At 38.9% G+C, this 23,177-nt stretch overlaps 1 protein-coding gene across 1 annotated transcript; it reads left to right on the plus strand.

The window, feature by feature from the left end:
* Positions 1–560: 560 nt before the first annotated feature.
* Positions 561–1,792, plus strand: MCHR1 (melanin concentrating hormone receptor 1). The gene has a single exon (XM_072416857.1). It carries the CDS (start codon positions 591–593, stop codon positions 1,554–1,556), a length of 966 nt encoding a protein of 321 aa, XP_072272958.1. The 5' UTR covers positions 561–590; the 3' UTR covers positions 1,557–1,792.
* Positions 1,793–23,177: the final 21,385 nt, after the last annotated feature.

The raw sequence follows: 23,177 nt of genomic DNA on the forward strand, positions 1-23,177 counted from the left end.
CCTGACACAGCATTCTGTTTATATTGCAGTAAAATACAAAAAGTAGATTTGTTTTATAGTTGTTAGTTTAGGTAGCCATTGTTCAGGGATGCTGAACTGAGGCTATTGGCTTGATTTATTAAAGCTCTCAAAAGCTGGAGAGAATACACTTTCATCAGTTAAGCTGGGTGATTCAGCAAACCTGGAATAAATTTCTTCAACGATATTTGGTAGCATCCTTGACCAGATTCATTCCAGGTTTGCTGGATCACCCAGCTTCACTGATCAAAGTGTATCCTCGCCTTGGAGAGCTTTAATAAATCTGACCTATAGCTGAAATCAAGAAAAACGGAAGCTGAAGGCACCACAAAATTCCTGGACCTTGCAGTAAACTATCAACATATTAGGCTGCTCCCCTATCAGGTTCCCTGTTTTATAAAGCCTATAGAGTAAAATTAGGTCGCCAAACTAAACATTAACCATGTGATCAATTTATACTTTAGTTTTAGTTGTATGTTATTTGTATGGCATTTACCCTTTTGTATTTATACTTACATGTTATTTCTGTCTTTCCAGACCCCAGCAGCAACGTCACTTATGCCAACGTGATAATGCCAACTGTATTTGGAATAATTTGCTTATTGGGGATAATTGGTAACAGTGTGGTCATCTACACGGTCTTCAAAAAGTCCAAGTTCCGGTGTACCAGCAGTGTTCCAGATATTTTTATTATCAATCTGTCAGTGGTAGACCTTCTTTTTCTTCTTGGAATGCCCTTTCTTATCCATCAGCTACTTGGTAATGGAGTGTGGCACTTTGGAGAGACAATGTGCACCCTTATTACAGCCCTGGATACAAACAGCCAATTTACTAGTACTTACATACTCACAGCCATGTCTATTGATCGCTACCTTGCAACTGTTTATCCCTTTACGTCAGCAAAGTACCGTAAGCCTCCTATAGCCATCATGGTCATCTGCATCCTTTGGGTATTGTCCCTCTTAAGCATCACCCCAGTATGGATGTATGCTAGACTTATTTCACTTCCTGGGGGAGTTTTGGGATGTGGAATAACACTTCCCAATCCAGAAAGTGATATTTATTGGTATACCTTGTATCAGTTTTTTCTTGCTTTTGCCATTCCATTTGCTGTCATCTCCTTAGCGTATCGGAGAATTCTGTTGAAAATGGCATCATCTGAAGCCCTCACTGCCCAGAGAAGCTCCAGGATACGTACAAAGAAAGTGACAAGAACTGCTATAGCTATTTGCTTGGTATTCTTCATTTGTTGGGCTCCATTTTATGTTCTTCAGATTATCCAACTGGTTGTGGACCAACCTACATTAGCCTTCCACTATGCCTACCGTGTGGCAATCAGCATGGGATATGCAAACAGTTGCATAAACCCTTTCATCTATATTATATTATGTGAAACATTTAGGCGTAGGTTTATTGTCTCAGTTCGACCAGCAGAAGATCATCCACAAGGCAGAATCAGAATGAAATTTGGCACAGATCCCCCGTCTGGAAGTGGACAGCCATTACTTCACCTTGTCCCTGTATCTTCAGGCAGCTGATCACACCAGTACTATTTAAGTGACTCCTACTCAATTTTGTATGAAAATACCAAGTTGGCTTTTCATAAAGACTACTAATAAGAATGTACCAAATTCCGCTACATAAATCCCATGCCATGTATTCATTTGGGTAAACTGTTGTAGCTCGCCATTTGCACATTTTGTTTGTTTTACTTTTCGGTGTACTTTGCTCATTGAAAACAAACTATTTTCTGCAGACAACATAAAGTATTCTTGCCTGAGTTCTTGAAGTTTGTATTTACTGAACACAATAAGAATGTAAATCCCATTCACTCATCACAACCCTGTTTATGCTAATTTTCTTTTTGCAATTCCCATGGTATGCCTTTCCATATGTGCATATTTTCTATCTTTATCAAAACAAATAGTTTTTTAATTTTTACACATCTGGTCAAAATTGAATTGTGAATTATCTTGCTTTTTGTAACCACAGCATTCGGGTATAAGTATTATGCAGAGAAAAACATTTTACTAGTTTAATCTTTGTAGCTGTAGAAATGCTGATTCCCAATGGTTACTGCAGACAAAATGTATTTCTCCGTAGAAGCCAGTAAATTATAAATTCTCAGTGTCGTACTATCAAACTGCAAGAGGCTTGTCAGTAGAGGCGTACTGTAAAGCTTACACAAATTTAAGTAATTAGGGTTGCAATCATGATCCAGATCAGCATTTTTTAAACCAGGGTCACATACAGATTAGACTACATTTTCTGCCTACATAATTTGGTTTAAAAGTTGGGTTATCCCATATCGAATTAGTTTAACTAATGATTTAGTCCAATAAAGGGCTTGGGTGCAGCAGGTGGCTCTAATCCGTGTCTCTAATGTTGTTTGCGCTACTATAATTGTAAACAGGGATTTGATTCCACATTTGGATGACACAAAGCCATTTTGATCATCGTTGTTCAAATAACTCCCCAAAATTCAAGGATAATTGGATGTGTTAGTTCCAGTAACAATGAATCCATTTTTGAACAAGAATTTCATTCCAAAGAAATTTGATTACTTGTAATTTCCACCAATAAAAAGTACAGCAGCACAGCCATCCTTGGTTATTCCACCAATGAAAAAATACAAAGTACACATACAATTTGCTCATATTTCCCATAACACGGTTTGTAAAGTAGTGAAAGAGTTTATTTATGGTTTAACCTCCCTAGTAGTAACCCCGAGTGTGACTCAGGGTAAAAAAAAAGTTGCTAAAAGCGGTAACCCCGAGTCACACTCGGGGTAGGTAAACCTATGGGAGGTAATAGTAAACACAGCCTTACCTGATCCGCCGGCTTCCCTCGCCATCCATCGCCGCAATCTCCTTCTTCTTTCTTCGTCCTCCGGCCTGCTTCTGCACCTGATGAGTCACCCGGGAGTTCCCGGTGACGTCAGTGCGTGTGTACCACTTTTAGACATATAAAACCATAAAGAAATGAACCGCTAGGGAGGTTAATGGTGTCACTTGTATCTCAAACACCTACAGTACCAATATTGCAAAATAAAAACGATTAGGAACTCTGTTTGTGCTCATCCTATATTAAATATAAATTGAATACATATAAATAATATCAAATTCAAAGGAAATGGAGCTAAGCATGGGGTGAGATATAATGGCTTCTCAATCAGCTCCAACACAAGCAAACTAATATAAGGATTTTCAGAGTGCAAAGTAGAGGTAAGTCTGCCATTTCTTTACCATAGTGCTACCCATACCTTACAACTGAAGCTGTCATAGAGTGGATTGCCCATAACAGGTCAACTCATAGATTCCTTTTCTTTCCATACACAGATCAGCCTAATTTCTATTAAGGCATGAACAGGCCCCTTCCACTTTTACTATGATAAATCAAACACAATTTCTGAAGCAGTCAATGAGGTCCAATAGGCAACCTAAAACATTATTTCAGCATTGCATCTCAAGGTGTTGATGGAGGACAAACAGAGCAGAGGATGGAGACATTTGATTTCCAACCTTTAAAGTGAACCTATCATCACATTTTTACTTTTTTTTAAATTTGAAGGGAAGGACCCCTGCCCTTCTGCCTTCACTGCCGCAGTGATGAAGGTACGTCACCTGATCTGTGCAGTATGAGAATGGGTGACATTAGCAGAAGAAGGAATAAGACAGAAGAAGATGGCTGTGCCCAGTGTCCAGTCCACGCCAGGAAGAAGAAGGAAGACAGGACAGCACAAGTTCAATTGAACTAGGATCGTGGTAAATGTCTTTTTTTCTATTTCAATTCCCCCTAAAGAAGGTAAGATTATGTGTCAGTGTGTACAGACTGTTGACCTTAGGCCATGTCTGAAGAGGGATTCCAGAGGTTATCAGAGAGGTGTTATATCACAATGTCTAATGAGTCCATCAGAAGGAGGTATTGGGTAATGATATGTTTCAAGTTGGGTTATAGGCATGAAACAGCAGAGACTCAGATGGGAAGAGAAGGAGGAAAAGGAAGTAACATAGTGGCAACCTCCTGGAAAAATGGAGCGTGCTGAAAAAACACCCTGGGTCCCATCACAGTAGCCATGTGCTAGCAGCCACTTTTGCTGCTAACACATATAATTGGGAACAGCTGCAGCCTCCTACTCCACCATCTAGGTCAGAGGTAGGCAAACTTTTATGGCCACTAGGCCATTTCAGGGGTGGGCGGGAGTACATTAGGCTGGACTCTGAGTCCTGCGACTCCCGTAGTTCCTAATACCCGCTGGCAGATCCGGCTGGCAACCTGTGGCTTTAGGCTGCCGGCGGGCATTAGGCCGGACCAGCCAGGGTGCGTTAAGCCGGAATAAGCTACCGGCTAGGCCATATCTGGTCTAAAGGCTGGAGTTTGCCGACCCCTGACCTAGGTGTTTTTCCAGAACTGCTGCTGGATAACAGTTCACATTTTGAAAGTCTTACCTTGTCACTGCCTGCAAAGTCAATTGTGATGTCCTTGTTTAACCATTTATATTCTGCAGCAACTCCCATATACTTTACATGCTTTACTGAGTGGCAATAAATCCACAATGTCTTTGGAAATAAATCCACACTATCCTAGGCGGATGGGCAGACCAGCACTTTAGGGACACCCTGTACTGGCAATAAATCTTCATGTGCTTTACCATCTTTAAACAAACTAATTGGTTTCCCTGTACTTAGCTGTTTCTGCCCCTCTGCGCCTGTTGCCATCACCTTTTCCTTTCCCTTGTGGATCTGCTTATGCAATTGGGAAGAGATACTTTATTACTTTGTGGTTATTATTGTGATCTACAGTAGTCTCTATATGTGATTCTTTCCAAAGAAGCGCTTAAAAAACCACAAAACGTGTTGATGTTAAATGGAATCATCAAGAAACTATATATTATTATAAAAGACCCATGTTTAGGATCTTTTGAAAATGTTTTGTGATGTGCATTGTAAAATTTTCTTTGTTATAGGCAATGGTTAAATTTTATTTTGTTCTTAAAATGAATAATTAATAAAATACTAACTTTATTTTCCCATATGCCTGAAAAGTCCTGCTCTTCTGCACATTAGACTTGTATTGCTCATATGATTTGGGATGTGGAATTGTTTGTTTTATACATTGTCATTCACTGATCAGCAAACCCTTATTTAATAAATCCACAATGTCTTTGCAATTTTATCTCACTGTGATTGGGGCTCAGGGAGCTGGAGTCACAGGAAGAAGAAAAGGAGGAGAATTAGGAACAAGAGTGGCTTTGGCTGCGAAAGAGGTTTCCTTTTATTTTACAAATCCATACATTGGAGGGGTCTAGGAAAAGGAGTGTGTTGATACAGGAGAGGAGGAAGAACAGAAGAAGGCAATGTTAGAAATATTTGACCCCAAACATTATCTGAGGATGCGAGGAGCCACCAGAGGACACAGTTGTGCTTTCTGACATAAAGTTGACTAACCAAGGGTAAACAGTTTGAGCCACAAAGAACTTTAAGTTTAAAAAAGTGTAACTTTAACAAAACCAATAGATATAAGATAGTACATCAAGCTAAAATGATGTAAAAAGGAGAAAATAAAAGCTCTTTATCAGGTAGTATGTGTTTCCAAAGTTTTCATTGTCTTCTGGTGGAACTGGGACATGAATTTGATTTAGTGCTTCAGTCCCTGTTGCTTAGAACATAAGTCCTACTTTACCATCCAGGGAATGGTCCAAATGTAGTTCCTGTCTTAGCTGAGACAAATTCCAACTCATTTCACCACAACTTTTTTTTTTTTTTTTTTGTACCTGGGGTAGAATAAAATTACCTTCAGGGGGAAGAAACCAATATTATATAAAATGTATATTCTCAGTCAGCTGAGGACTTTATATTACAATAACCTTGGCAAAGCTTAAGTTAATTTCCCAAGCCTGTCTGCTTCAAAGATCCCATGTCATGCACAGAGAGACAGGACCACTAGGGGGCGCTACGGCTTGCACAGAGGTGGTGTGAGCCCTGAGAAGGGCCAAGGCGCAGAGTCTAATGAGTAACCAGGTTTTCTCCAGAGCCTCTGGTGGTGAGGATGTTGCGCCACTGGTTACTGCCTGGTTGTGGTCCTTGGGCACACCAAGGTGGGCAAAACACGGTGCCAAATCACAAAGCAGAAGGATAGTCAAGAAAAGCCATGGTAGAGACAGGCAGCAAGCAAGAGAGGTCAGGTCACATGCCAGGGGCCAATTGCCAGGGATCCAGGTGACAGACACTAGTGACACAGGGGCCACTGCGGGCACAGGGAACACAGGAGACACTGGAAGCAGCAGGAGGCACAGGTGACTCAGGGATAATCACAGATAGACAGGAACACTGAAAGAACACAGGGAAGTTGGCTGGGAACCCACAGACTGAACACTGAGGAGTTAACACAGAAGCTGGACAGAGGAAACACTGAATTAAGCGCCAGGTGAAAAGGAACTAGCTCAAAAGAACTAGGGGCTCAGAGCAATGGAGACACGTTGCAGGAACACTGAGTGCAGTGTGTGAGTTATCTTAATAGCCAGGGCTGGTTAAGAGGCTATTTTCTGATTGGCTAGCAGATTGGACGGAATTGATAAAGCTTGGAAACAGAGGCACACCCAGCGTCAGAACTGCCCGCATGCGCAGGTGAGAGGTGTCTGTGCTTTAGTGAGGAGGTGAGTGTGGCACCCCCCATATACATGTAGATCCAGCCACTCAGATTTACAATAAATCAATTTTTTATTCCAAAATAGTGCATTAAAAGACAAATAATGCCAAACATTTTTTAATAAAATACAATCTTATCCAGTTAAGTTGCAATGTCTCTTCTGTTCTGTGCATTCAGATGATACTTTGTTCCCCAAAATATCGTCGGTGAATATTGACAAAATTTTACTGGCACTCGTCTAGGCACCTACCCATACTAAAGAGCACTTTTCCCAAGGAAAGATTTCACATTTTTATTTTTATTTTTATTTTTTCAGGTAAAGAACTGAAGTGTATTCTATCTTTTCTCCAACACATCAACTGACTATATCAGACCCCAACTGCTCACCCCAAGAACACCACCCGAATAGCACACCTGTGATTATCTAGTTCCAGAAAAGCAATACTTCAGGATTTTTTGAAATTTCTACAGATCCTTTCTTATAACTACTTAAGCCTATAAGAGGTCTCTTGCAGTCTGTGTTAAAATTTAACTCTAGAGAGAGACAGCTCGAAAATACATCAATACATTTCCTTTTTAATGCAAGAGGTGTTTCCTGCATTTTACTTGGTATCAGCATTTTTAAGTCCATGTAGAGCAGATCTCAGACTCAGAGAGGAAGAGAGAGGAAGAAGCAGGCTAATAAACAGAGGAGCATTGGAAGGAAATGTTCTGTAGTGTACATAAGGGGAAGAGGAACAACATTAACTGATAAGGATTAGCAGAGACAAAAACTATGTACACATGTGCAATATTTGTCGTTGGAAAAGACCGTTTAACCCTCCTAGCGGTAATCCCGAGTGTAAGTCAGGGTGGATTTTCCATGCAAAAAGCAGTCACACTCGGGGTCGCTAAAAACATTAAAAAAAAAAAATTACCTTGTTCTGTTGGTGTCCCCCGGCCTCTTGCTGGTCCTTGCAGCTCCTCGAGACACATCTTCTTTCTTTGATCTTCAGCCAGCGACTGCAGAGACGTTCTCCGGGTTTTCCCGGTGACGTTGGTGAGGGCAGGAGAAGCAGCGGGAAATTCAAAAAATTTTGTATTAATTTCAATACAAAATAGCTGTATTGTGTCCAATACAAGGTAATCTTATAAATGAAAAATGTATGAACATATACCATGATCCTTCTGGGAAAAATCCTGCTTCTTATTATATGCCATCATAAAGCTTTAATGTAATCTACAGCAAATATTCAGTTTTATGTAGCATACAGCATGACAACCTCTGTGCAAATGTTGGGTATATCGTTGTACTGTTAATAATAAATAAAACCCGTTTTACACGATAAACATGATTTCATTAACATGATCCTTATATTAGGGCAGCTGGTTACCTAAACACATTAATGGTTATTATAGGTATTATGGTAGGTGGTAAATTTGACATCTTAATTTAAAAGTATCTGTTATTTTAGATTACCTTGTTAGATTTATCTATTGTAGCTCTGGTGTGAAGATTCATGGAGACCCTTTCACTAATATAACAAAAGGCACAGAAAAAAGCAACTAATATTTTTTTTCTTTAATTTTTTCTTTCTATAATTTTCTGTTGCTTTGCATGGTGCTTTTAAACTTTACATACAAATATAAGTTTCCTAGCACAACTTTCGCCCTACGTTCACATCATACCCGTAATCTGGGGATGTCTAATTTCTATGCCAGAATCTCCCTTCAACTCCCTACTTAACCCTCTATGTATCATCCGTAGAGGAAACAGATGGGAATATTATAGAGCAGGAGTTTTTATGTACTTAGGGGTGCAAATTATTCTTAACTCTAACCACTTAAGTGTTTGAAGCATTTGAATATTTGAAGCTTTCCAATGTGCCAATGAAAAATTTCTCGGGTTCCTTTGATGGTATGAGTTTTTTTTGTTAAAAATAAATATCTAGTAGAAATTGATGGCTTCCCCATATAGCTCTCTGTGTTTGCCTGTGCTTTTAAAGTGTGCTATCCCTTGCCGATGATGAGATTTTCCGTTTAGACATGAAGTCAAGTGTCTATCCATTGTAAGCCTACATACACACATGTTATTATTTAGGACAACAAAATAATACATATATTGTTTATCAGTATAATTCATGACTATGTACACACGTGCAATAATTGTCGTTGGAAAGGATCTTTCACGATCCTTTCCAACGACTGCACGATACATGAACGAGCTCTGTACATACAGCACCGTTCTGCTCTATGGAGAGGGGAGGGGGGAGAACAACGGAGCGGGACCTCGCTGTGCTCTTTACCCCTTTACTTGCATTACGATTGTTAGTTGTCCATCGTCCATGGATCCGCTAGAACGGTCGTTTGGGCGATGGACGACGAGTGCTCTACACACACCAGATTCTCATCCGATATCGGCCCTAAGCCGATTATCAGAAGAGAACCATTCCAAGTGTGTACGTAGCCTTACATGTCCTTGACCCAGCTTGTGTCCTGACCTATTGTTAAGACTAGGAAACAGAGCAGCACCTCGCTGTACTCTTTCCCCCTTCACTTGCATTACGATCATTCGTCATCCATTGTCTGTGGATCCGCCAGGATGGTCGTTTGGACAATGGACGACGAGTGCAGTACACACGCCAGATTCTTATCCGATATCGGCCCTGAGCCAATTATCGGACAAGAACTATTACAAGTGTGTACGTAGCCTTACATTCCTTGACCCAGCTTGTGTCCTGTCCTATTGTTAGGATTAAGAAACTAAATGCCATTTTAAAAGAAGGTTGTTTTTTTTCCAAAATTAAAGTAAGATTGTTGTTCAAATGAATGGTTTGGTGATCTCTTCAAATCATCCTTAGCTATCATATCATACGTTAAACCCATATTCTAATTGGCAGCATTGGCTGTCACTTTAAACAAGCGATACAAACTGATGTTTTTAACAAGCTTTAGAAATTTGTTGAAAGCATAAATTCCTGCTGAAATAATGTAAGTGATAGAGAATCTTGTGACCCGACGCGCTTTGCCTATTAGGTTTCCTCAGGGGACTTGTTTAGAAACTTGTGAAAGGACTTTCACACAGCGCCTCTGCTGCACCCTGTGCTGCACGCTCACCAGCCCCTGATTTCACAGATATGATGAAATTGGTGTCAATATTATTACACCTTATTTCTTGAAACAACTCCCCATTATTTCAAAGACCTAAACCTGAATACAATTTGGTGTCAATATTTATACACCCTATCTTTCGAAACATCTTTTCAAACCTGACCATAGCAAGTTTCTTAACAAGTGCCCTGAGGAAGCCTAAAAGGCGAAACGCGTTGGGTACAAGAATCTCTGTCAATTACAATAATTCAGCAGGAATTTATCCTCTAGTATATGGTCTTTACCCCTCTCTAAAAATTGAGCAGCAAGGTAAATCTGAAAACTTTGTATGCACTTGTTTCTGAACTATTTACTCAATATAGTTCACCGCAATTGAAAACACCCTTGCTTTCTTTTCATCCTCTTTTTAAAAATTATTTGGAAACATTCATTTAAATAGGGCACTTTGCATATTCCCCCAGGTCCCCCAGATTTAACTAATCCCTGGTGGTCACAAATTTGAGAAGTTTTCCATTTATAAACAATAGCTCCATTGATTGTTTGGTCTGCAAATTTGACTGACTGGCCCGAATTTGATCAGTTTGCTTAAGAGTTGTACTGTACACCACACCTTTTCAAAAATTGCTCCAGTATTGGCGTAATGTATTTTTATGTAATTTTACATCATTTTAATTAGTTAGTTTGCTAATTGCATTAGTTTGCTTATCAGTGTGATAACAAAAAGGGAACAGACTGGACTAAACAAAAATAAATAATCCAACAAACTAAGATGAGATCCCACATATGTCTGGGAAATCAGTATGAACTGCTTTCACTGCAAGGATATTATTCATTCTGTATATTCATAACAAAGTACTATTCATCTCTGAACCTAGCTGAAGATATAAACTTATTTACCTGTCATTACATGTCAAATGATTCCCTATATCCATTCTCTAAATCATCCTAATTAGATGCATTGACAAAGATTTTTGGAGTGCTGCATCATTAGTGAGAAACTGCAATGTATTTGAAAAAAATATTCACTTTGTTAATGACTTCCAGTGATTTCAGAACAGACAGAATAGGAAATGCTGTTAAGAGTTTTATGTCCAATATGTCAAATTCGTAAGTGTCTGTGTGAAAAGTATTGAACCTTGTTACATATCAGCCTTTGGTACATGCAGTTTTTCTCTTTTCATAACTAAAGAAGTGCAGAATATGTTATTAGAGGTCAACAAAGTAGACATTGATTAGGTATAGCACTAAAAATAAAAACAGAAACATACGCTGAATTAGAAGCAATGCTTTAATAGTGACACACACAGGGCCTGTTTAATTAAAGCTCTCCAAGACTGGAGAAGGTACACTATCATGGGAGAACCTGGGTGATCCAACCACCCTGGAATGAATTTCTTAAAAGCATTTGCTATTTGGCAAATGTTTTCAATCCTGGACCAAATCCATTGTAGGTTTGCTGGATTACCCATTTTAGTGTTAAGGTGATCTCCTACTGATCCCCGATCAGCTGTCCCTCTCTCTGATGGCTTCTGTTTACAGCGACGCTGGGAGAGAACGTAACACCCGCAACTCAAGCATGTAGTTAGATCACTCTCACAACTTTATTGTTTGCACACAGCTTATATACCAGTTCAAAGGCATGATCAGTGCATGACTACAGACAACTAGCAGACATGACAAATGTCCTTGTGGTTCTCCTAAAACAGGATAGTTATGTCAGGAGAACAGATAAATGGCTGAAAGGAGGAAGGGGAAAGTTTCAAGGGAAAAAGGGGGAAGCGGACGTTAGTTTACTGATAAAAAACTACAACTAGTTTCAACCTAATTCAATCATCTACAAAACATAACAAAAGCACAAAAATAATTAACTACAAGACTCAGCAAATTTCCACTTCTTACAATTAGTCTATCTTCTCCAGATTTGCAAATGCTTTAATAAATGAGGCATGTTGTATGCTGTAGTGCTTTTGTTTGATACTAACAAGACTGAGGGGATTTAATTATATAGATTTTTAATTTTTTTTTTTTACAAATAGCACTGGCTTAACAATACAGAACCAAAGCTAGATATAAGACACATGATATCCACGCTATCACGCTCAGTGGCATAAATTACGTATTTTTAGACTCAAATGCTGGGTCTGTGTTTTTTTGACCTCCGGTCTTTTCCTGGACATTGCTGCTCCAGCTTTGCCAAGGTCAGATGTGATGGGGTTACGTGTATCATGGAAAGATGGGACCTCGGAGGTGAAGTTAGAGCACAATCCCCTCTCCTCCTTACAATGGGGCTCTATACTTGGCTGGCAGGCCCACACATACTTTTTCTATCACAAGGCCAGCCATCCTGTTGACCTTTATCAATATGCAAATTGCATATAGAGCACTAACAAATTTAACATCACTTACACTATTATAACTAAACTATTGCAATTACAAGTAGAAACATGTATGCAAAAACAACATAATTACCATAATTACACAGCACTGTGCTAACACATCCATAAACATGCATGCAGACACACCAATAATACCATGTTGACACAGGCAAAAACAGTCATTCACATGGTATTAAAGCAAAAGTACTCTGCAAAAATAAAAAATAGCAAGCAGGCACAGTCAAAGTTCAACCTGTTCCTAATTTTTTAGGCATCCACCTCACTCCATCCCAGGTGCCAGTATGTTCACTCATTGTTCCTCAGGGTCAGGATCTTTGGCTATCTTGATTAGCTAGTCTGGAAAGATGTAAGCCCAGCACATGCATGCAGGAATTTATTTATTCCCAGCAATGCCAGGATCATGAGTATGTGTAACTCAGTGTATGATACAGAAAATAGTGATTGGGAAACTAATGCTGTTTTATTTGTCTCTTCCATCAGGTCCCGCGTCATCCCGGTATCTGTCTTCAGGCCGGTGCTCCAGGCTCTGCCATCTTCTCCTCTTCTTCCGGGTTCTTCTTACTACAACCCAGGTGCGAGATCTGGTGACGTAGTTGGGGAAAAAAACTTGCCCATGTGTGAGATTGTTTTTTTTTCCCTTTTTGACGAAAGGGCTCGTTCTGTGCTGAAGGAGCACCCAAGAGCCTCCCGGGATGCATGATGTAGGTATCCTTGGAGGCTTTGCACTCCCATTCATTCATTCTTGATCGCCTAGAATTAGGGGGCGGTATTGCACATATTTTTTTAAACTTAAAAAAAGACAGAATTTTTACTTAACATAAAAAAGGATTGTCCACCCATTGCGGTGGCCCCCACAATTAACGAAGGTGTCCTATTTTCAATATTATATATTATAATAATTGGAGAACCAAGTAGGATTCCCTTAGCAACAAATGAGAGCTAAAATTATTCCAGAGTATAACTAAAGGTAATATTTGGCTCAGTGTAAATGTATTTGAATAATACTTAAGAACAGAAGTAATTATATAGTCAGTATGTACATATAAATTATGTAAAACCTTGAAAAACTAAATGCACAAATTACACTCTGGTAATTATCAGAGCTACATGAACTTTGATGTTGTTTTGATGTTGTTATTGCAAGCAGTAGGTAGAAGTCACACTCCTATTCCCAGCAATTAAATGTATCTGTAAGTTAAGGAAGGATATGCCTTGTCTCATCTTTCTCCTATCCCAGCACACCCTTATATGTTTTATTATAATGTTCCCACTTCTCTGCTTAGATAAAAAAAGATCAAAGTCACAACACAGAATTTAAAACTCAAAGACTTTAGTGCCATTCCAAGAAAGAAATAACAGGATTTGGTTTTATAGGCTAGATTTATAAAGCAGCAATAAGAAAAAAGGAATTAGCTACTAAAAAAAAGAGGTAATTTAAATGTAAAACCGAAAATAGTTGGTGCTTGTTATCTTGTGGATCTTTTGTGGTTTGTCCTGTAGTAGGGTGCAATCTAGAACTCTAGGATGAAAAAGAATAATTGTTTATAAAATATTTAATGATTCTACTACGTCCTTAAAGGGTTTTATCCATGACTCAACTCAACTGTGACTGTTGTAATGAAAAAAAAAAGTTGAAGTCAAATGTGAGTCGTTTTTTCAATATTGGTTTCATAAATGAAAAGGACCCTGTATTATAAAAAATGCAAAGGTGGTGTAAGGATTTGGTAGAACTTGAAGAGGTAGAAGTAATAGCTAAAACCAGGCACATTGTGCTGTGCAAGGACATTACCCCCATTAAATGTGGGCTGGAGACTATCATGTGTTGTCATTGCCTTGTCAAGCTAAGCAAATACAGATGACCCCAAAATACTTGAATGATAGGAAATATGAGTCACTGCTAGGTGCCCATTCAGTTCCAAGATCATTCACCAACCAAAACCACTTGAATCTCTCATGTGCCACAGTAGCAATTACCATTAACTTATAATAATCACAATATTATTATTACTAATATTAATAATAATAATAATATAGAAGTTGCAGATGACAAATCTGCATAAAAGACAAGTATTGAAAAGAACAACGAAGAAGAGAGGCTCCTGTCCAACAAATCTTACACTCTAAGGCCCAGATAAAAGATGAAAGTTATGAAACTAAAATAAATTACCAGAGTCGGGAAAGGGCAATCTGTCCCAGGTGGTGAATTTCTTCCTTAAACCATTTGAACATCATGAAACCAATATCAACACATGTTGCCTTTGGAAAATTTCCCTTCTTTTCCTGTTCTTGTGACAACTCAAGACTGTAGATGTTTCCACCACTTCCTGAGTCAGATCATTTGGGGAGAGTGATTGTTTCCAGTAGTAACAGAGAAAATATTAAAAACCTGACAAGGGTCAGGTAATCATTTACCACTATATCTAAAATGAAAAAGCGTTAAATAATTAATTGACTGCATATATAGTCAAGATTAGGGAGGAAATGCGAGAGTACCCTACCCAACCTCCAAGTTCCTAATGTTGGTGCCAACCCATAAATATCAAATAGTGAGAAAATAAGAGTTTTTTTGGCACTTTAATGTTTTATTCAAGTCAAACATATAAGACATATAATCTTTTATGCTTGGCCCTTAGCCACTGAACTCTCAACACTGCAGCACCTCCATCTGCCAAGACTCCACGTACCACTGCTGGATACTCTGCAACATTTTGCACCAGACAACTATGTGAGTATGTTTATCATCCTTATCTGTGAGGTATCCCTTTTAGTGCACTCTTTAATAAATTACACCACATAACGTTCTCCACAAGTACCCTGAGGAAGCTGTCAAAAAAACGGTGGGGGCGACCCCAGGACAGATTGGCATACAGCCCACGTCCCTCCATACAGTAAGCAACCTTTAACCTGTAGTAGCTTCCATCAGGGGATGGACTGCATTTAGAAGGCACTATGTTGACACTATGGCCCTGATTTATGAAAGTTCTCAAGGCTGGAGAGAATACAGTTTCATCAGTGAAGCTAAGTGATCCAGCAAACCTGGAATGGATCTGGTCCAGGATTCCAAACATTTCAAAAAGGATTTAAAACGTTTGCTAGCAAATAGTTTTTAAAAATCCACTCCATGTTTTCTGGATCACCTAGCTTCACTTCTGAAAGTGTATTCTGTCCAGCCTTGGAGAGCTTTCATCAATTAGGCCCTATGAATTTTAGTACTGGTAAATGGAAGAAGAAGTGGTGAAGGCACACAGGCAGAGTTTAAGTGCAAGGGAATCATAGAGGCCCGTAGATGTAAGAAATTAGGCGCAGGGCCTACATGGCAGGAGGCCTAGCTCAGGATTGTTAAGGATTTATAAATATAGTAAGGCTAGAGGGGGCTGTGCTAGTGTAGAGTGTGGGGTAGAAGGGGATTAGGAATAGGATGAGTTTAAAGGGGCTAGACGGAAGTGGGAGGCCCTCTTTTGAAAGAAAAAGTTTACCGCCCACCCACCCTTTTCTGGTATGGTTATAATTTGAAAGTTTGGTTTGTTTTAGTGGTTGGGGTCTTGGAAGTCAAGGATCCAGTGCAGTGGTAAAGTGGTCGATTGTGGCAGGGGGGATCCTCTTTGGTGGGCCCCCCCTTTATGGTGAATGGATGATTATGGCTCTTGAGGCGGTGCTGGGCGACTGTGGCCAAGGTGGAGAAGTTGGAAGAGTAAAATTCCTGTTGGGTGCGGATTTTGCCTTCTGAGACCTCAGCCTGGTTGTTTGGGTGTATAACTTGGAGTTTGGAGTTTGCTAACATTATGGATATTGTTGTTATAAATATGTAATATTAAAAGGGGGGAATTAGGTTGTTGGTTAATTAGGTTATATTCATTGTAATATGTTGGCTTTATATAATCCCAGTTTAATAATAATTATAATAATAATAATAATGTTATGTTATGTTAATGTATGTTGGCATATCAAACATGTAAAATGTATTTATTTATTTGTCATTTATTTATTATTAGATATTTGTTTGGTAATTATTTGTATGGTTTATTTATTTAATGGCGATTAAATAAACAGCTGCTTGCCAGCCAATTTAAATCCAAGATTGGTGTTTGGGTATTTAATGGTGGGGGAGTGGTTGGTAAGCAGGCGGGGGGTCTGGGAGAAGCGGAGGTGATGGTGATGGTAAAGGATGGGCCAGAAGGTCCGAGCTACCCTGGTCATGTCACTTAGCTATGCACAGGCATGTGACATTGTTTCTTTAATTCTTCAGTTTACTTTAATGCTACAAGGAAGTTTTATAGATGTTATATAGAAGTATATCTTACTATAATGCTTGGTTGGCCAAACATTAAAGCTATCTATGTAACTTATCCCTGCAATCAACAAACCTAACTAAAATGTAGTAAAGCAAGCACTAAAGGAATCAGCTGTTTTCAACTATTATTATGTACTTTTCAAGTTTACTCAAAATACACTACATTTTCAAAGTCAGATTTTTTTATGAAGATTAATTGAATCTGCTGGCAAAATAAATGATAGTACTGCATTCCCGGGCATGCTTTAACACAAAATACTGTAACATTATCCGGAGTTCCCAGCTTAGAATAGGCTGCTACAGGATACACTGATCAAGATGACTGATAGTGTAGCTTCCCTCTGAACTAGCAGTATCTGTGTCAGCAGCTACATGTAGTAAAAACAATTCCTTAGAGATGTTCTTTGCTTGCACACAACAAACCATCTCTCCAAATTATGCTGACAAATTGACACTAGGCCCCAAGGAGTGAGACCCTGGACACCCCATTCCTATACTATTCTACAGCAATTAGTTTGATGGCTGCATTGAGTAAAGGCAGAAAACATTGGAGAATAATATCAGCCGGACCAAAACCTGCCAGCAGAAATGATCTGTGAGAAGCTAATAGTAACATGCGTCAGCACCAGACAAAACTGCATTGAACAGACTAGAATCCCAACCACAATGGCTTAAAAATGGTAAAAGTTCATAAAGTTCATGTTTAATTTAGTGTTTACATTAAAAATTTTGCTGTGCTATTTTCACAGTTTTATAGAAATATATTTCCCTGCTTTTTTATCATTCCTCTTCCTTGCTGTCAGATTTTGCTCATTGCCATGGTTGACCTGCATAGTGCTAAGGTTCTAAGTGTATAAAACTAAATGGCTGCTTGAATTCAGATTGCAGCTGCTAATAATTATAAAATAAGACAGGAGAAACAGAGTTTTTAGTGGAAAATATAGATATATTAGGTAGTGATACATCATATATAGCACATGTGGTGGTGTAGCAAAAATACATACAAAATAATATTGGTTGTTCCCATTGACAGCTTCATAGGAGGTGCAAACCATTCACTAGAAAGAATTTCCCTAATTATAAGAATCGCAAGTGAGATAACATCTCGTAAACTAACGCGTTTCGCCTGACTGATTCCTCAGGGGATTTGCAGAGAGAGTTAAACGTTGTGGTAGGTTTCAGAATATTCTGATAGGGATATCCCACTGGCAAGAATGAATTTAAACTCACATGGTGATCTGAAACAAAGTTTTAGGTGATGTGCAGAGTTTGGCAGAGGGAGGGGCTGCAGTGTGGTGGATTATCAACTTTGTTGTGTTAAGGCAGTACATCCATTTATATAGGCTGCCTAATGCAACAAAATTCACAAACAAACAGCTGCATGCACCATTTGTATGGACACAATGCATGGTAGTATGGTAGCATGTGTTGTACTTTGCACACAATGTAGTTTGAAAACAATGGTCCTGATTTATTAAAGCTCTCCAAGGCTGGAGAGGATACACTTTCACCAGTGATCCAGAAAACCTTGAATGGATCTGGTCCAGGATTAAAAACATTTGCTAGCAAATCACTTCGAAGAAATCCATTCCAGGTTTGCTCGATCACCCAGCTTCACTGATGAAAGTGTATCCTTTCCAGCCTTGAAGAGCTTTAATAAATCGGGGCCAATGAATCATTTTCAAGGGTAAGTGTAATTTGGCTGGTACATAATAAATGTTATGTGGTGGAGCTGAGTCTCGAGGAAAAAGGTTTAGGCCCTGATTTATTAAAGCTCTCAAGGCAGGAGAGAATACACTTTCACCAGTGAAGCTGGGTGATCCAGACCTGGAATGGATTTCCTAGTCATTAGCTATTTGTTAGCAAATGTTTTCAATCCTAGACCAGCTCCATTCCAGGTTTGCTGGATCACCCATCTTCACTGAGGAAAGTGTATCCTCTCCAGCATTAGAGAACTTTAATAAATCAGGACCCTAGTGTCCACCTTCAGAGCATGAGAGGCACGAAAATATCCAGAAGAACTGAAAAAAGTCAGGCAATGCCAGTGGTTATGATGGCACACAGAAACCCAGGAACCCTATTTTTTTGTAGAATGGACTGAAACAAAAAAAATGAATGAACAAAGAAAGTCAATCTATTTATCAATAATCCTGCTTTTTTTGAATTAACATTAATGAAAGATCTGCACTTTGTATTTTTCTTATATATTGAACAAAAATCCTCCAAAAAAGCTGCACATGACAATTTCTACTTTGCTCCCTGATTTGACACAATAAAATATAAATGTAGAAGAGGTATTAGTTAATGTTAGCTACATTCCAGCAATTATGCAGACATCCAGTGCACTGCTGCAAATTCCATTACAAAAGACTATCAAAAGATTAAAAAATACCTTAAAGACTGTAAAAAATAGGTGGACTCCATTTCCAGATTCCTGAATGTATTGAGACAGCTTCTTCATGGCAATGGTTGGAATCTAGGGAGAACCGATATAGTACCAGGGCCCACATAAAGCTTATCATGTACTGATGACTCTTTAAGTGCCAAATTATTAGTCTTCTTTGTGCTTAATGAAGGTCGTGGAAGAGAGGAAGATCATCACTCTCCTTGGGTTTCCTTCAAGTCTTCTGGCTCCCTCCTAAAATTTTAAAAATCCTAATAGGTTTACTGACTTTCTCCCACATTGGTTCCATTATGTATATGGATGTTCCAAAGACATTAGACCAGGGGTCGGCAAACTTTTATGGCCACTAGGCCATTTCAGGGGTGGGCGGGAACACACTAAGCCGGACTCTAAATCCCGCCTCAATAGCTCTGCCCCCACTAGGAACGCCCCCTGATGTGAAACCGTATGCATTGCGGAGGAGAGGGATTTCCCCTTAGGGAGCTTTACTTATTTACCGCGCCGGCAGAAGTATCAACGTCGGGCGCGGTAAATAGGGGAGCAACAGCAAGGAGGCGGCACCGGAGCTCCCTGGCAGATCCGCCCGGCAACCCGTGGACCTCTGGAACCAGAGGTTGCCGGCCGGCATTAGGCCGAATTGGCCAGGGGGTGTTAGGCTGGAACGAACTACCGGCTAGGCCGTATCTGGCCTAAAGGCCGGAGTTTGCCGACCCCTGCATTAGATTGTTAGTTCTTTGATGGTAAATTGTTTTATGTTTTTGTAAAGCACGCAATATGCAGACACTACAACAGAACATTACATTGGATTTATATGTGTAAAAGCAGTACATTGTATTTCATGAACATTTATTTTACAGTATAATATAATAGTATGAGTATATATTTTTTTTAATTTTAAAAATTAAGAAAAAATGTTTTTTTTTTCAATTCATTTAATTTATTATTTTGACATGATTTTGTGTATCAAACTTTTTCATACTCATACTAGCTTTTAGCCATATAAAACTGGACAGAACTGAACCGCCCAGGAGGTTAATCAGGGACAGGTCACGTCTATTGACAACTGTAGGAAAACTTTGGCTATGCTTGGTATTGAAATAAGAAGTAAGGTTACTAGTTACTCCCAACAAGATCTTGTTGGAAGATATGCAAAGGGCAATACCCGAATTTACTAGAAGCAGTCTAGCCCAGGCAGCAGACCCTCAAGCCTCAAAGCCCAAATAGAGCCCTAAAAATGAACAAGGCTATGGAAAGCATACTCGAATAGAACTTCACCAGAGTGTGCAGAATGGAATGATGAACCTGTGGATGTACCAGGTTGCAGCCCACAACTTACACTGATAGACGCTGAGAAAGGTATGAAGAAGTAAAGCAAAGTCAAAGCAAGCAAGTATAGTCAGGAACAAGCAGGAGTCAGTAACCAAAGCCACAAGAATGAATGAATAAAGGGATACTGGCTCACTTGAGCACAAGAATCTTTAGAGGACAAGGAAATTTTAGCAGCAGAATGTTCGTCAATGTAAGGATGCATTGCTTGAACATTAAACATCGGTCTGTGAAAATGTGGAATCGGCTCCCTCAAGAAGTAGTTTCAGCAACTACTATAGATTGCTATAGTATAGATAGAAGAAAAAGCTGGATGGTTTCTAGAAGCACAGAATATAACTGGGAATTAAGGATTTAAAGTAAAGATTTAAAGTATTCCATGCCTCATGGAATCAGGAAGGAATTTTTTCCCCCCGTTGAAGCAAATTGTACCAGGGTTTTTTTTGCCTTCCTCTGGATCAACTATGTCTTATAGGGTTTTATATCTGGGATATGATTATTTCCCTAGTGGGTGAACTTGATGGACTTTTAATGTAATTATGTAAATTGATAAACCTCTGGACTGCTTAAGCTGTCTTTTGATTGACAGTGGTGTCAGTGATCGGGGCACAACCTGGAAGTGTTGGTGGCCATGCACTAGAGGAGAGACCCGGCTCTGGATCCTGGGAACAGTCAGAGCAACATTCAGTTTCATCAGATTCATTTTTTACCACCTTTTATTCCTCCTAAAGTAAAGAATGTCATGAATCCCTTGAGTCTAATTATGTAATTATCTGTCGATCAAACATCACTTGATGAAAAGTTTCCAAATTAATATTAGGAGCTGAGTGCATAATAGAGAACTGCTTCAGCACTATAAATTACATTGTTAGCCTATCAGAATGTGGTTCTCTGAATCCTAATTATATGCTATAAGCACATTTAATTATAACCCATTTCAATGCTTAGAGATGTCAAACAAGCTTTGAACGTACAATATATATACCCATTTACCTTATTCAGCAAAATGCACTTACCATTATTAAACCGCTTGAGATGGAAAACCTAATCGCTGTTAGCGTTTTCCCCCTGAAAAAAAATCAACTGATTGAGATGAAAGAGTGGTCATTTGGTCCATTAAAAATAATAAAATGATTAGTATAAAATCACTGAAAAATGCAAACCTTGTAAAGTGCATAATTTTTTGGAATCAAGTTGTGTAAAACAGAAAATTAATTTTTCCAAATGACCTATGCAAATTTGTTCCAGCATGTTTTTTATTATATTTGCACAATTATCTGTGAATTAGACTTTTCTTCACATTCAACCAATATGCCTTTTTAATGTTTTGTACATGGTATAATAGTAGCCTACATCGTCATTTCCTTATTGGTTATCGTTGTGGAATATTTTATTCCCTATTTATGATATGAAATTTTATTAAAATTAGTTACTGTACTTCTAGATTTTGTACCAAGATAGGATAACTATGTATATCTTTAATGCCACATCTCCATTTAACCAATACAATAGAGACAAAGAATTGGAATGGGACTATTAAGGCATAACAATTAAATTGACATATTATAAACAATAACTTTTTTTAACAATACAATAATAATTTTAAAAACAGGTTAAAATTTGAACAATTTTTTGGTGACAGTGTCCCAATCACTGCTCGTTTTCATGAACTAAGTCGTAGTACTATATACATATTTTTATTTTTTTATTTTGCTAGGAGGGAGGGTAGATAGGTTTAGGGTAGGTAGAAGGGTAAAAGTAGAGGAAGGGTATAGGGGTAGGAAAAGAGTAGAATTTGTTTTAGTTAATATACACAGATATCTGATGAGTTCTTTTGTATGTTTATTTATGTTTATGTATGTTAATTTGTACAACAGATATAAAGACAATTTCATAAGAAAAAGCACCAATAAATGTATATATAACAGACTGCAGGACATCTGATAAGGGGTCCGTAAAAAATATGTCAAGAGGACCAGGGAGTAACCAGGACCAATATACACGAGGGAAGAGTGTCATGTTTGTATCATTAAATTAATGCCTTTAGCAGAGGTCGCCAACCAGTGGTCCGCAAGAAAATTTTGGTGGTCTGTGGCTCTAGCCAGTGCACCCCCGAGTGGGGTCTAAAGAACGACCCCACTTGGGGGGGCCACCGGCCAGAGCTGTGGACCATGTTCCCTGTACAAAACACAGGCTCAGGGAAGTGGGTGGGTTGTCTCTGGACACAACTGCCCACACCTACCCACACGGCTCACAAGTACGATGGGAGAGTGGGTGGGTTCTGGCATCACGACATCACTAAAGGGAAAGTTTTGTGGTAGGTAGTTTTGTGGTCCGTCGGTCCGAAAAGGTTGGTGACCACTGGCCTATAGTTTTTAGATAAGTCAATGTAAGCAAAAATTCCACGATTTTGGAGAATCTGCATATCATACCAAGATGTGTTATGAAAAGCTTCAACTATATCTTGTGGCTGAGTAGGAGACAAAGTATATTTTAAAAAAGGAAAACAGACATCAAAAGATGTTTCTGGATAGGTGTCTTTTCACATAATTGTATTGGTTTTATCTATTTGCATCAACTTGTCACTTACCTGAACTAGTTGATGAATTGTAAGAGGACCTTTGTGTAACCAATTAATCATGGTACATTTTGTAGCTTCCAAAACGCAGAAAAGTTCAAAGACTTTTAAATTTTGCAATGATGAGGTTTGTGCTGCAGGGAAACTGTATGAAATAAACGATACATGGATTAGACTCTCTAGTATAGGAAGTAATATAATTTATGAATTGAAAAACCTAATACCAGTATGACACCCGACTGGTTTAGATCAGCGATCGCCAACCTTTTCAGGTCCGCGGACCACTAAAATCACCAGGTGTCACTCAAAGGGGGAGCAACCTAGCCCAGAGTGGCGTCATTATGACATAACCCCGGCAACTTTCCCATCGCAGATCTGGGCCTACAGTGGAAGAGTGGTCGGGTTGTGTGCAGGGACACCCACCTT

This window comes from Pyxicephalus adspersus, chromosome 7 (assembly GCF_032062135.1).
Source record: "Pyxicephalus adspersus chromosome 7, UCB_Pads_2.0, whole genome shotgun sequence".
Lineage (NCBI taxonomy): Eukaryota > Metazoa > Chordata > Amphibia > Anura > Pyxicephalidae > Pyxicephalus > Pyxicephalus adspersus.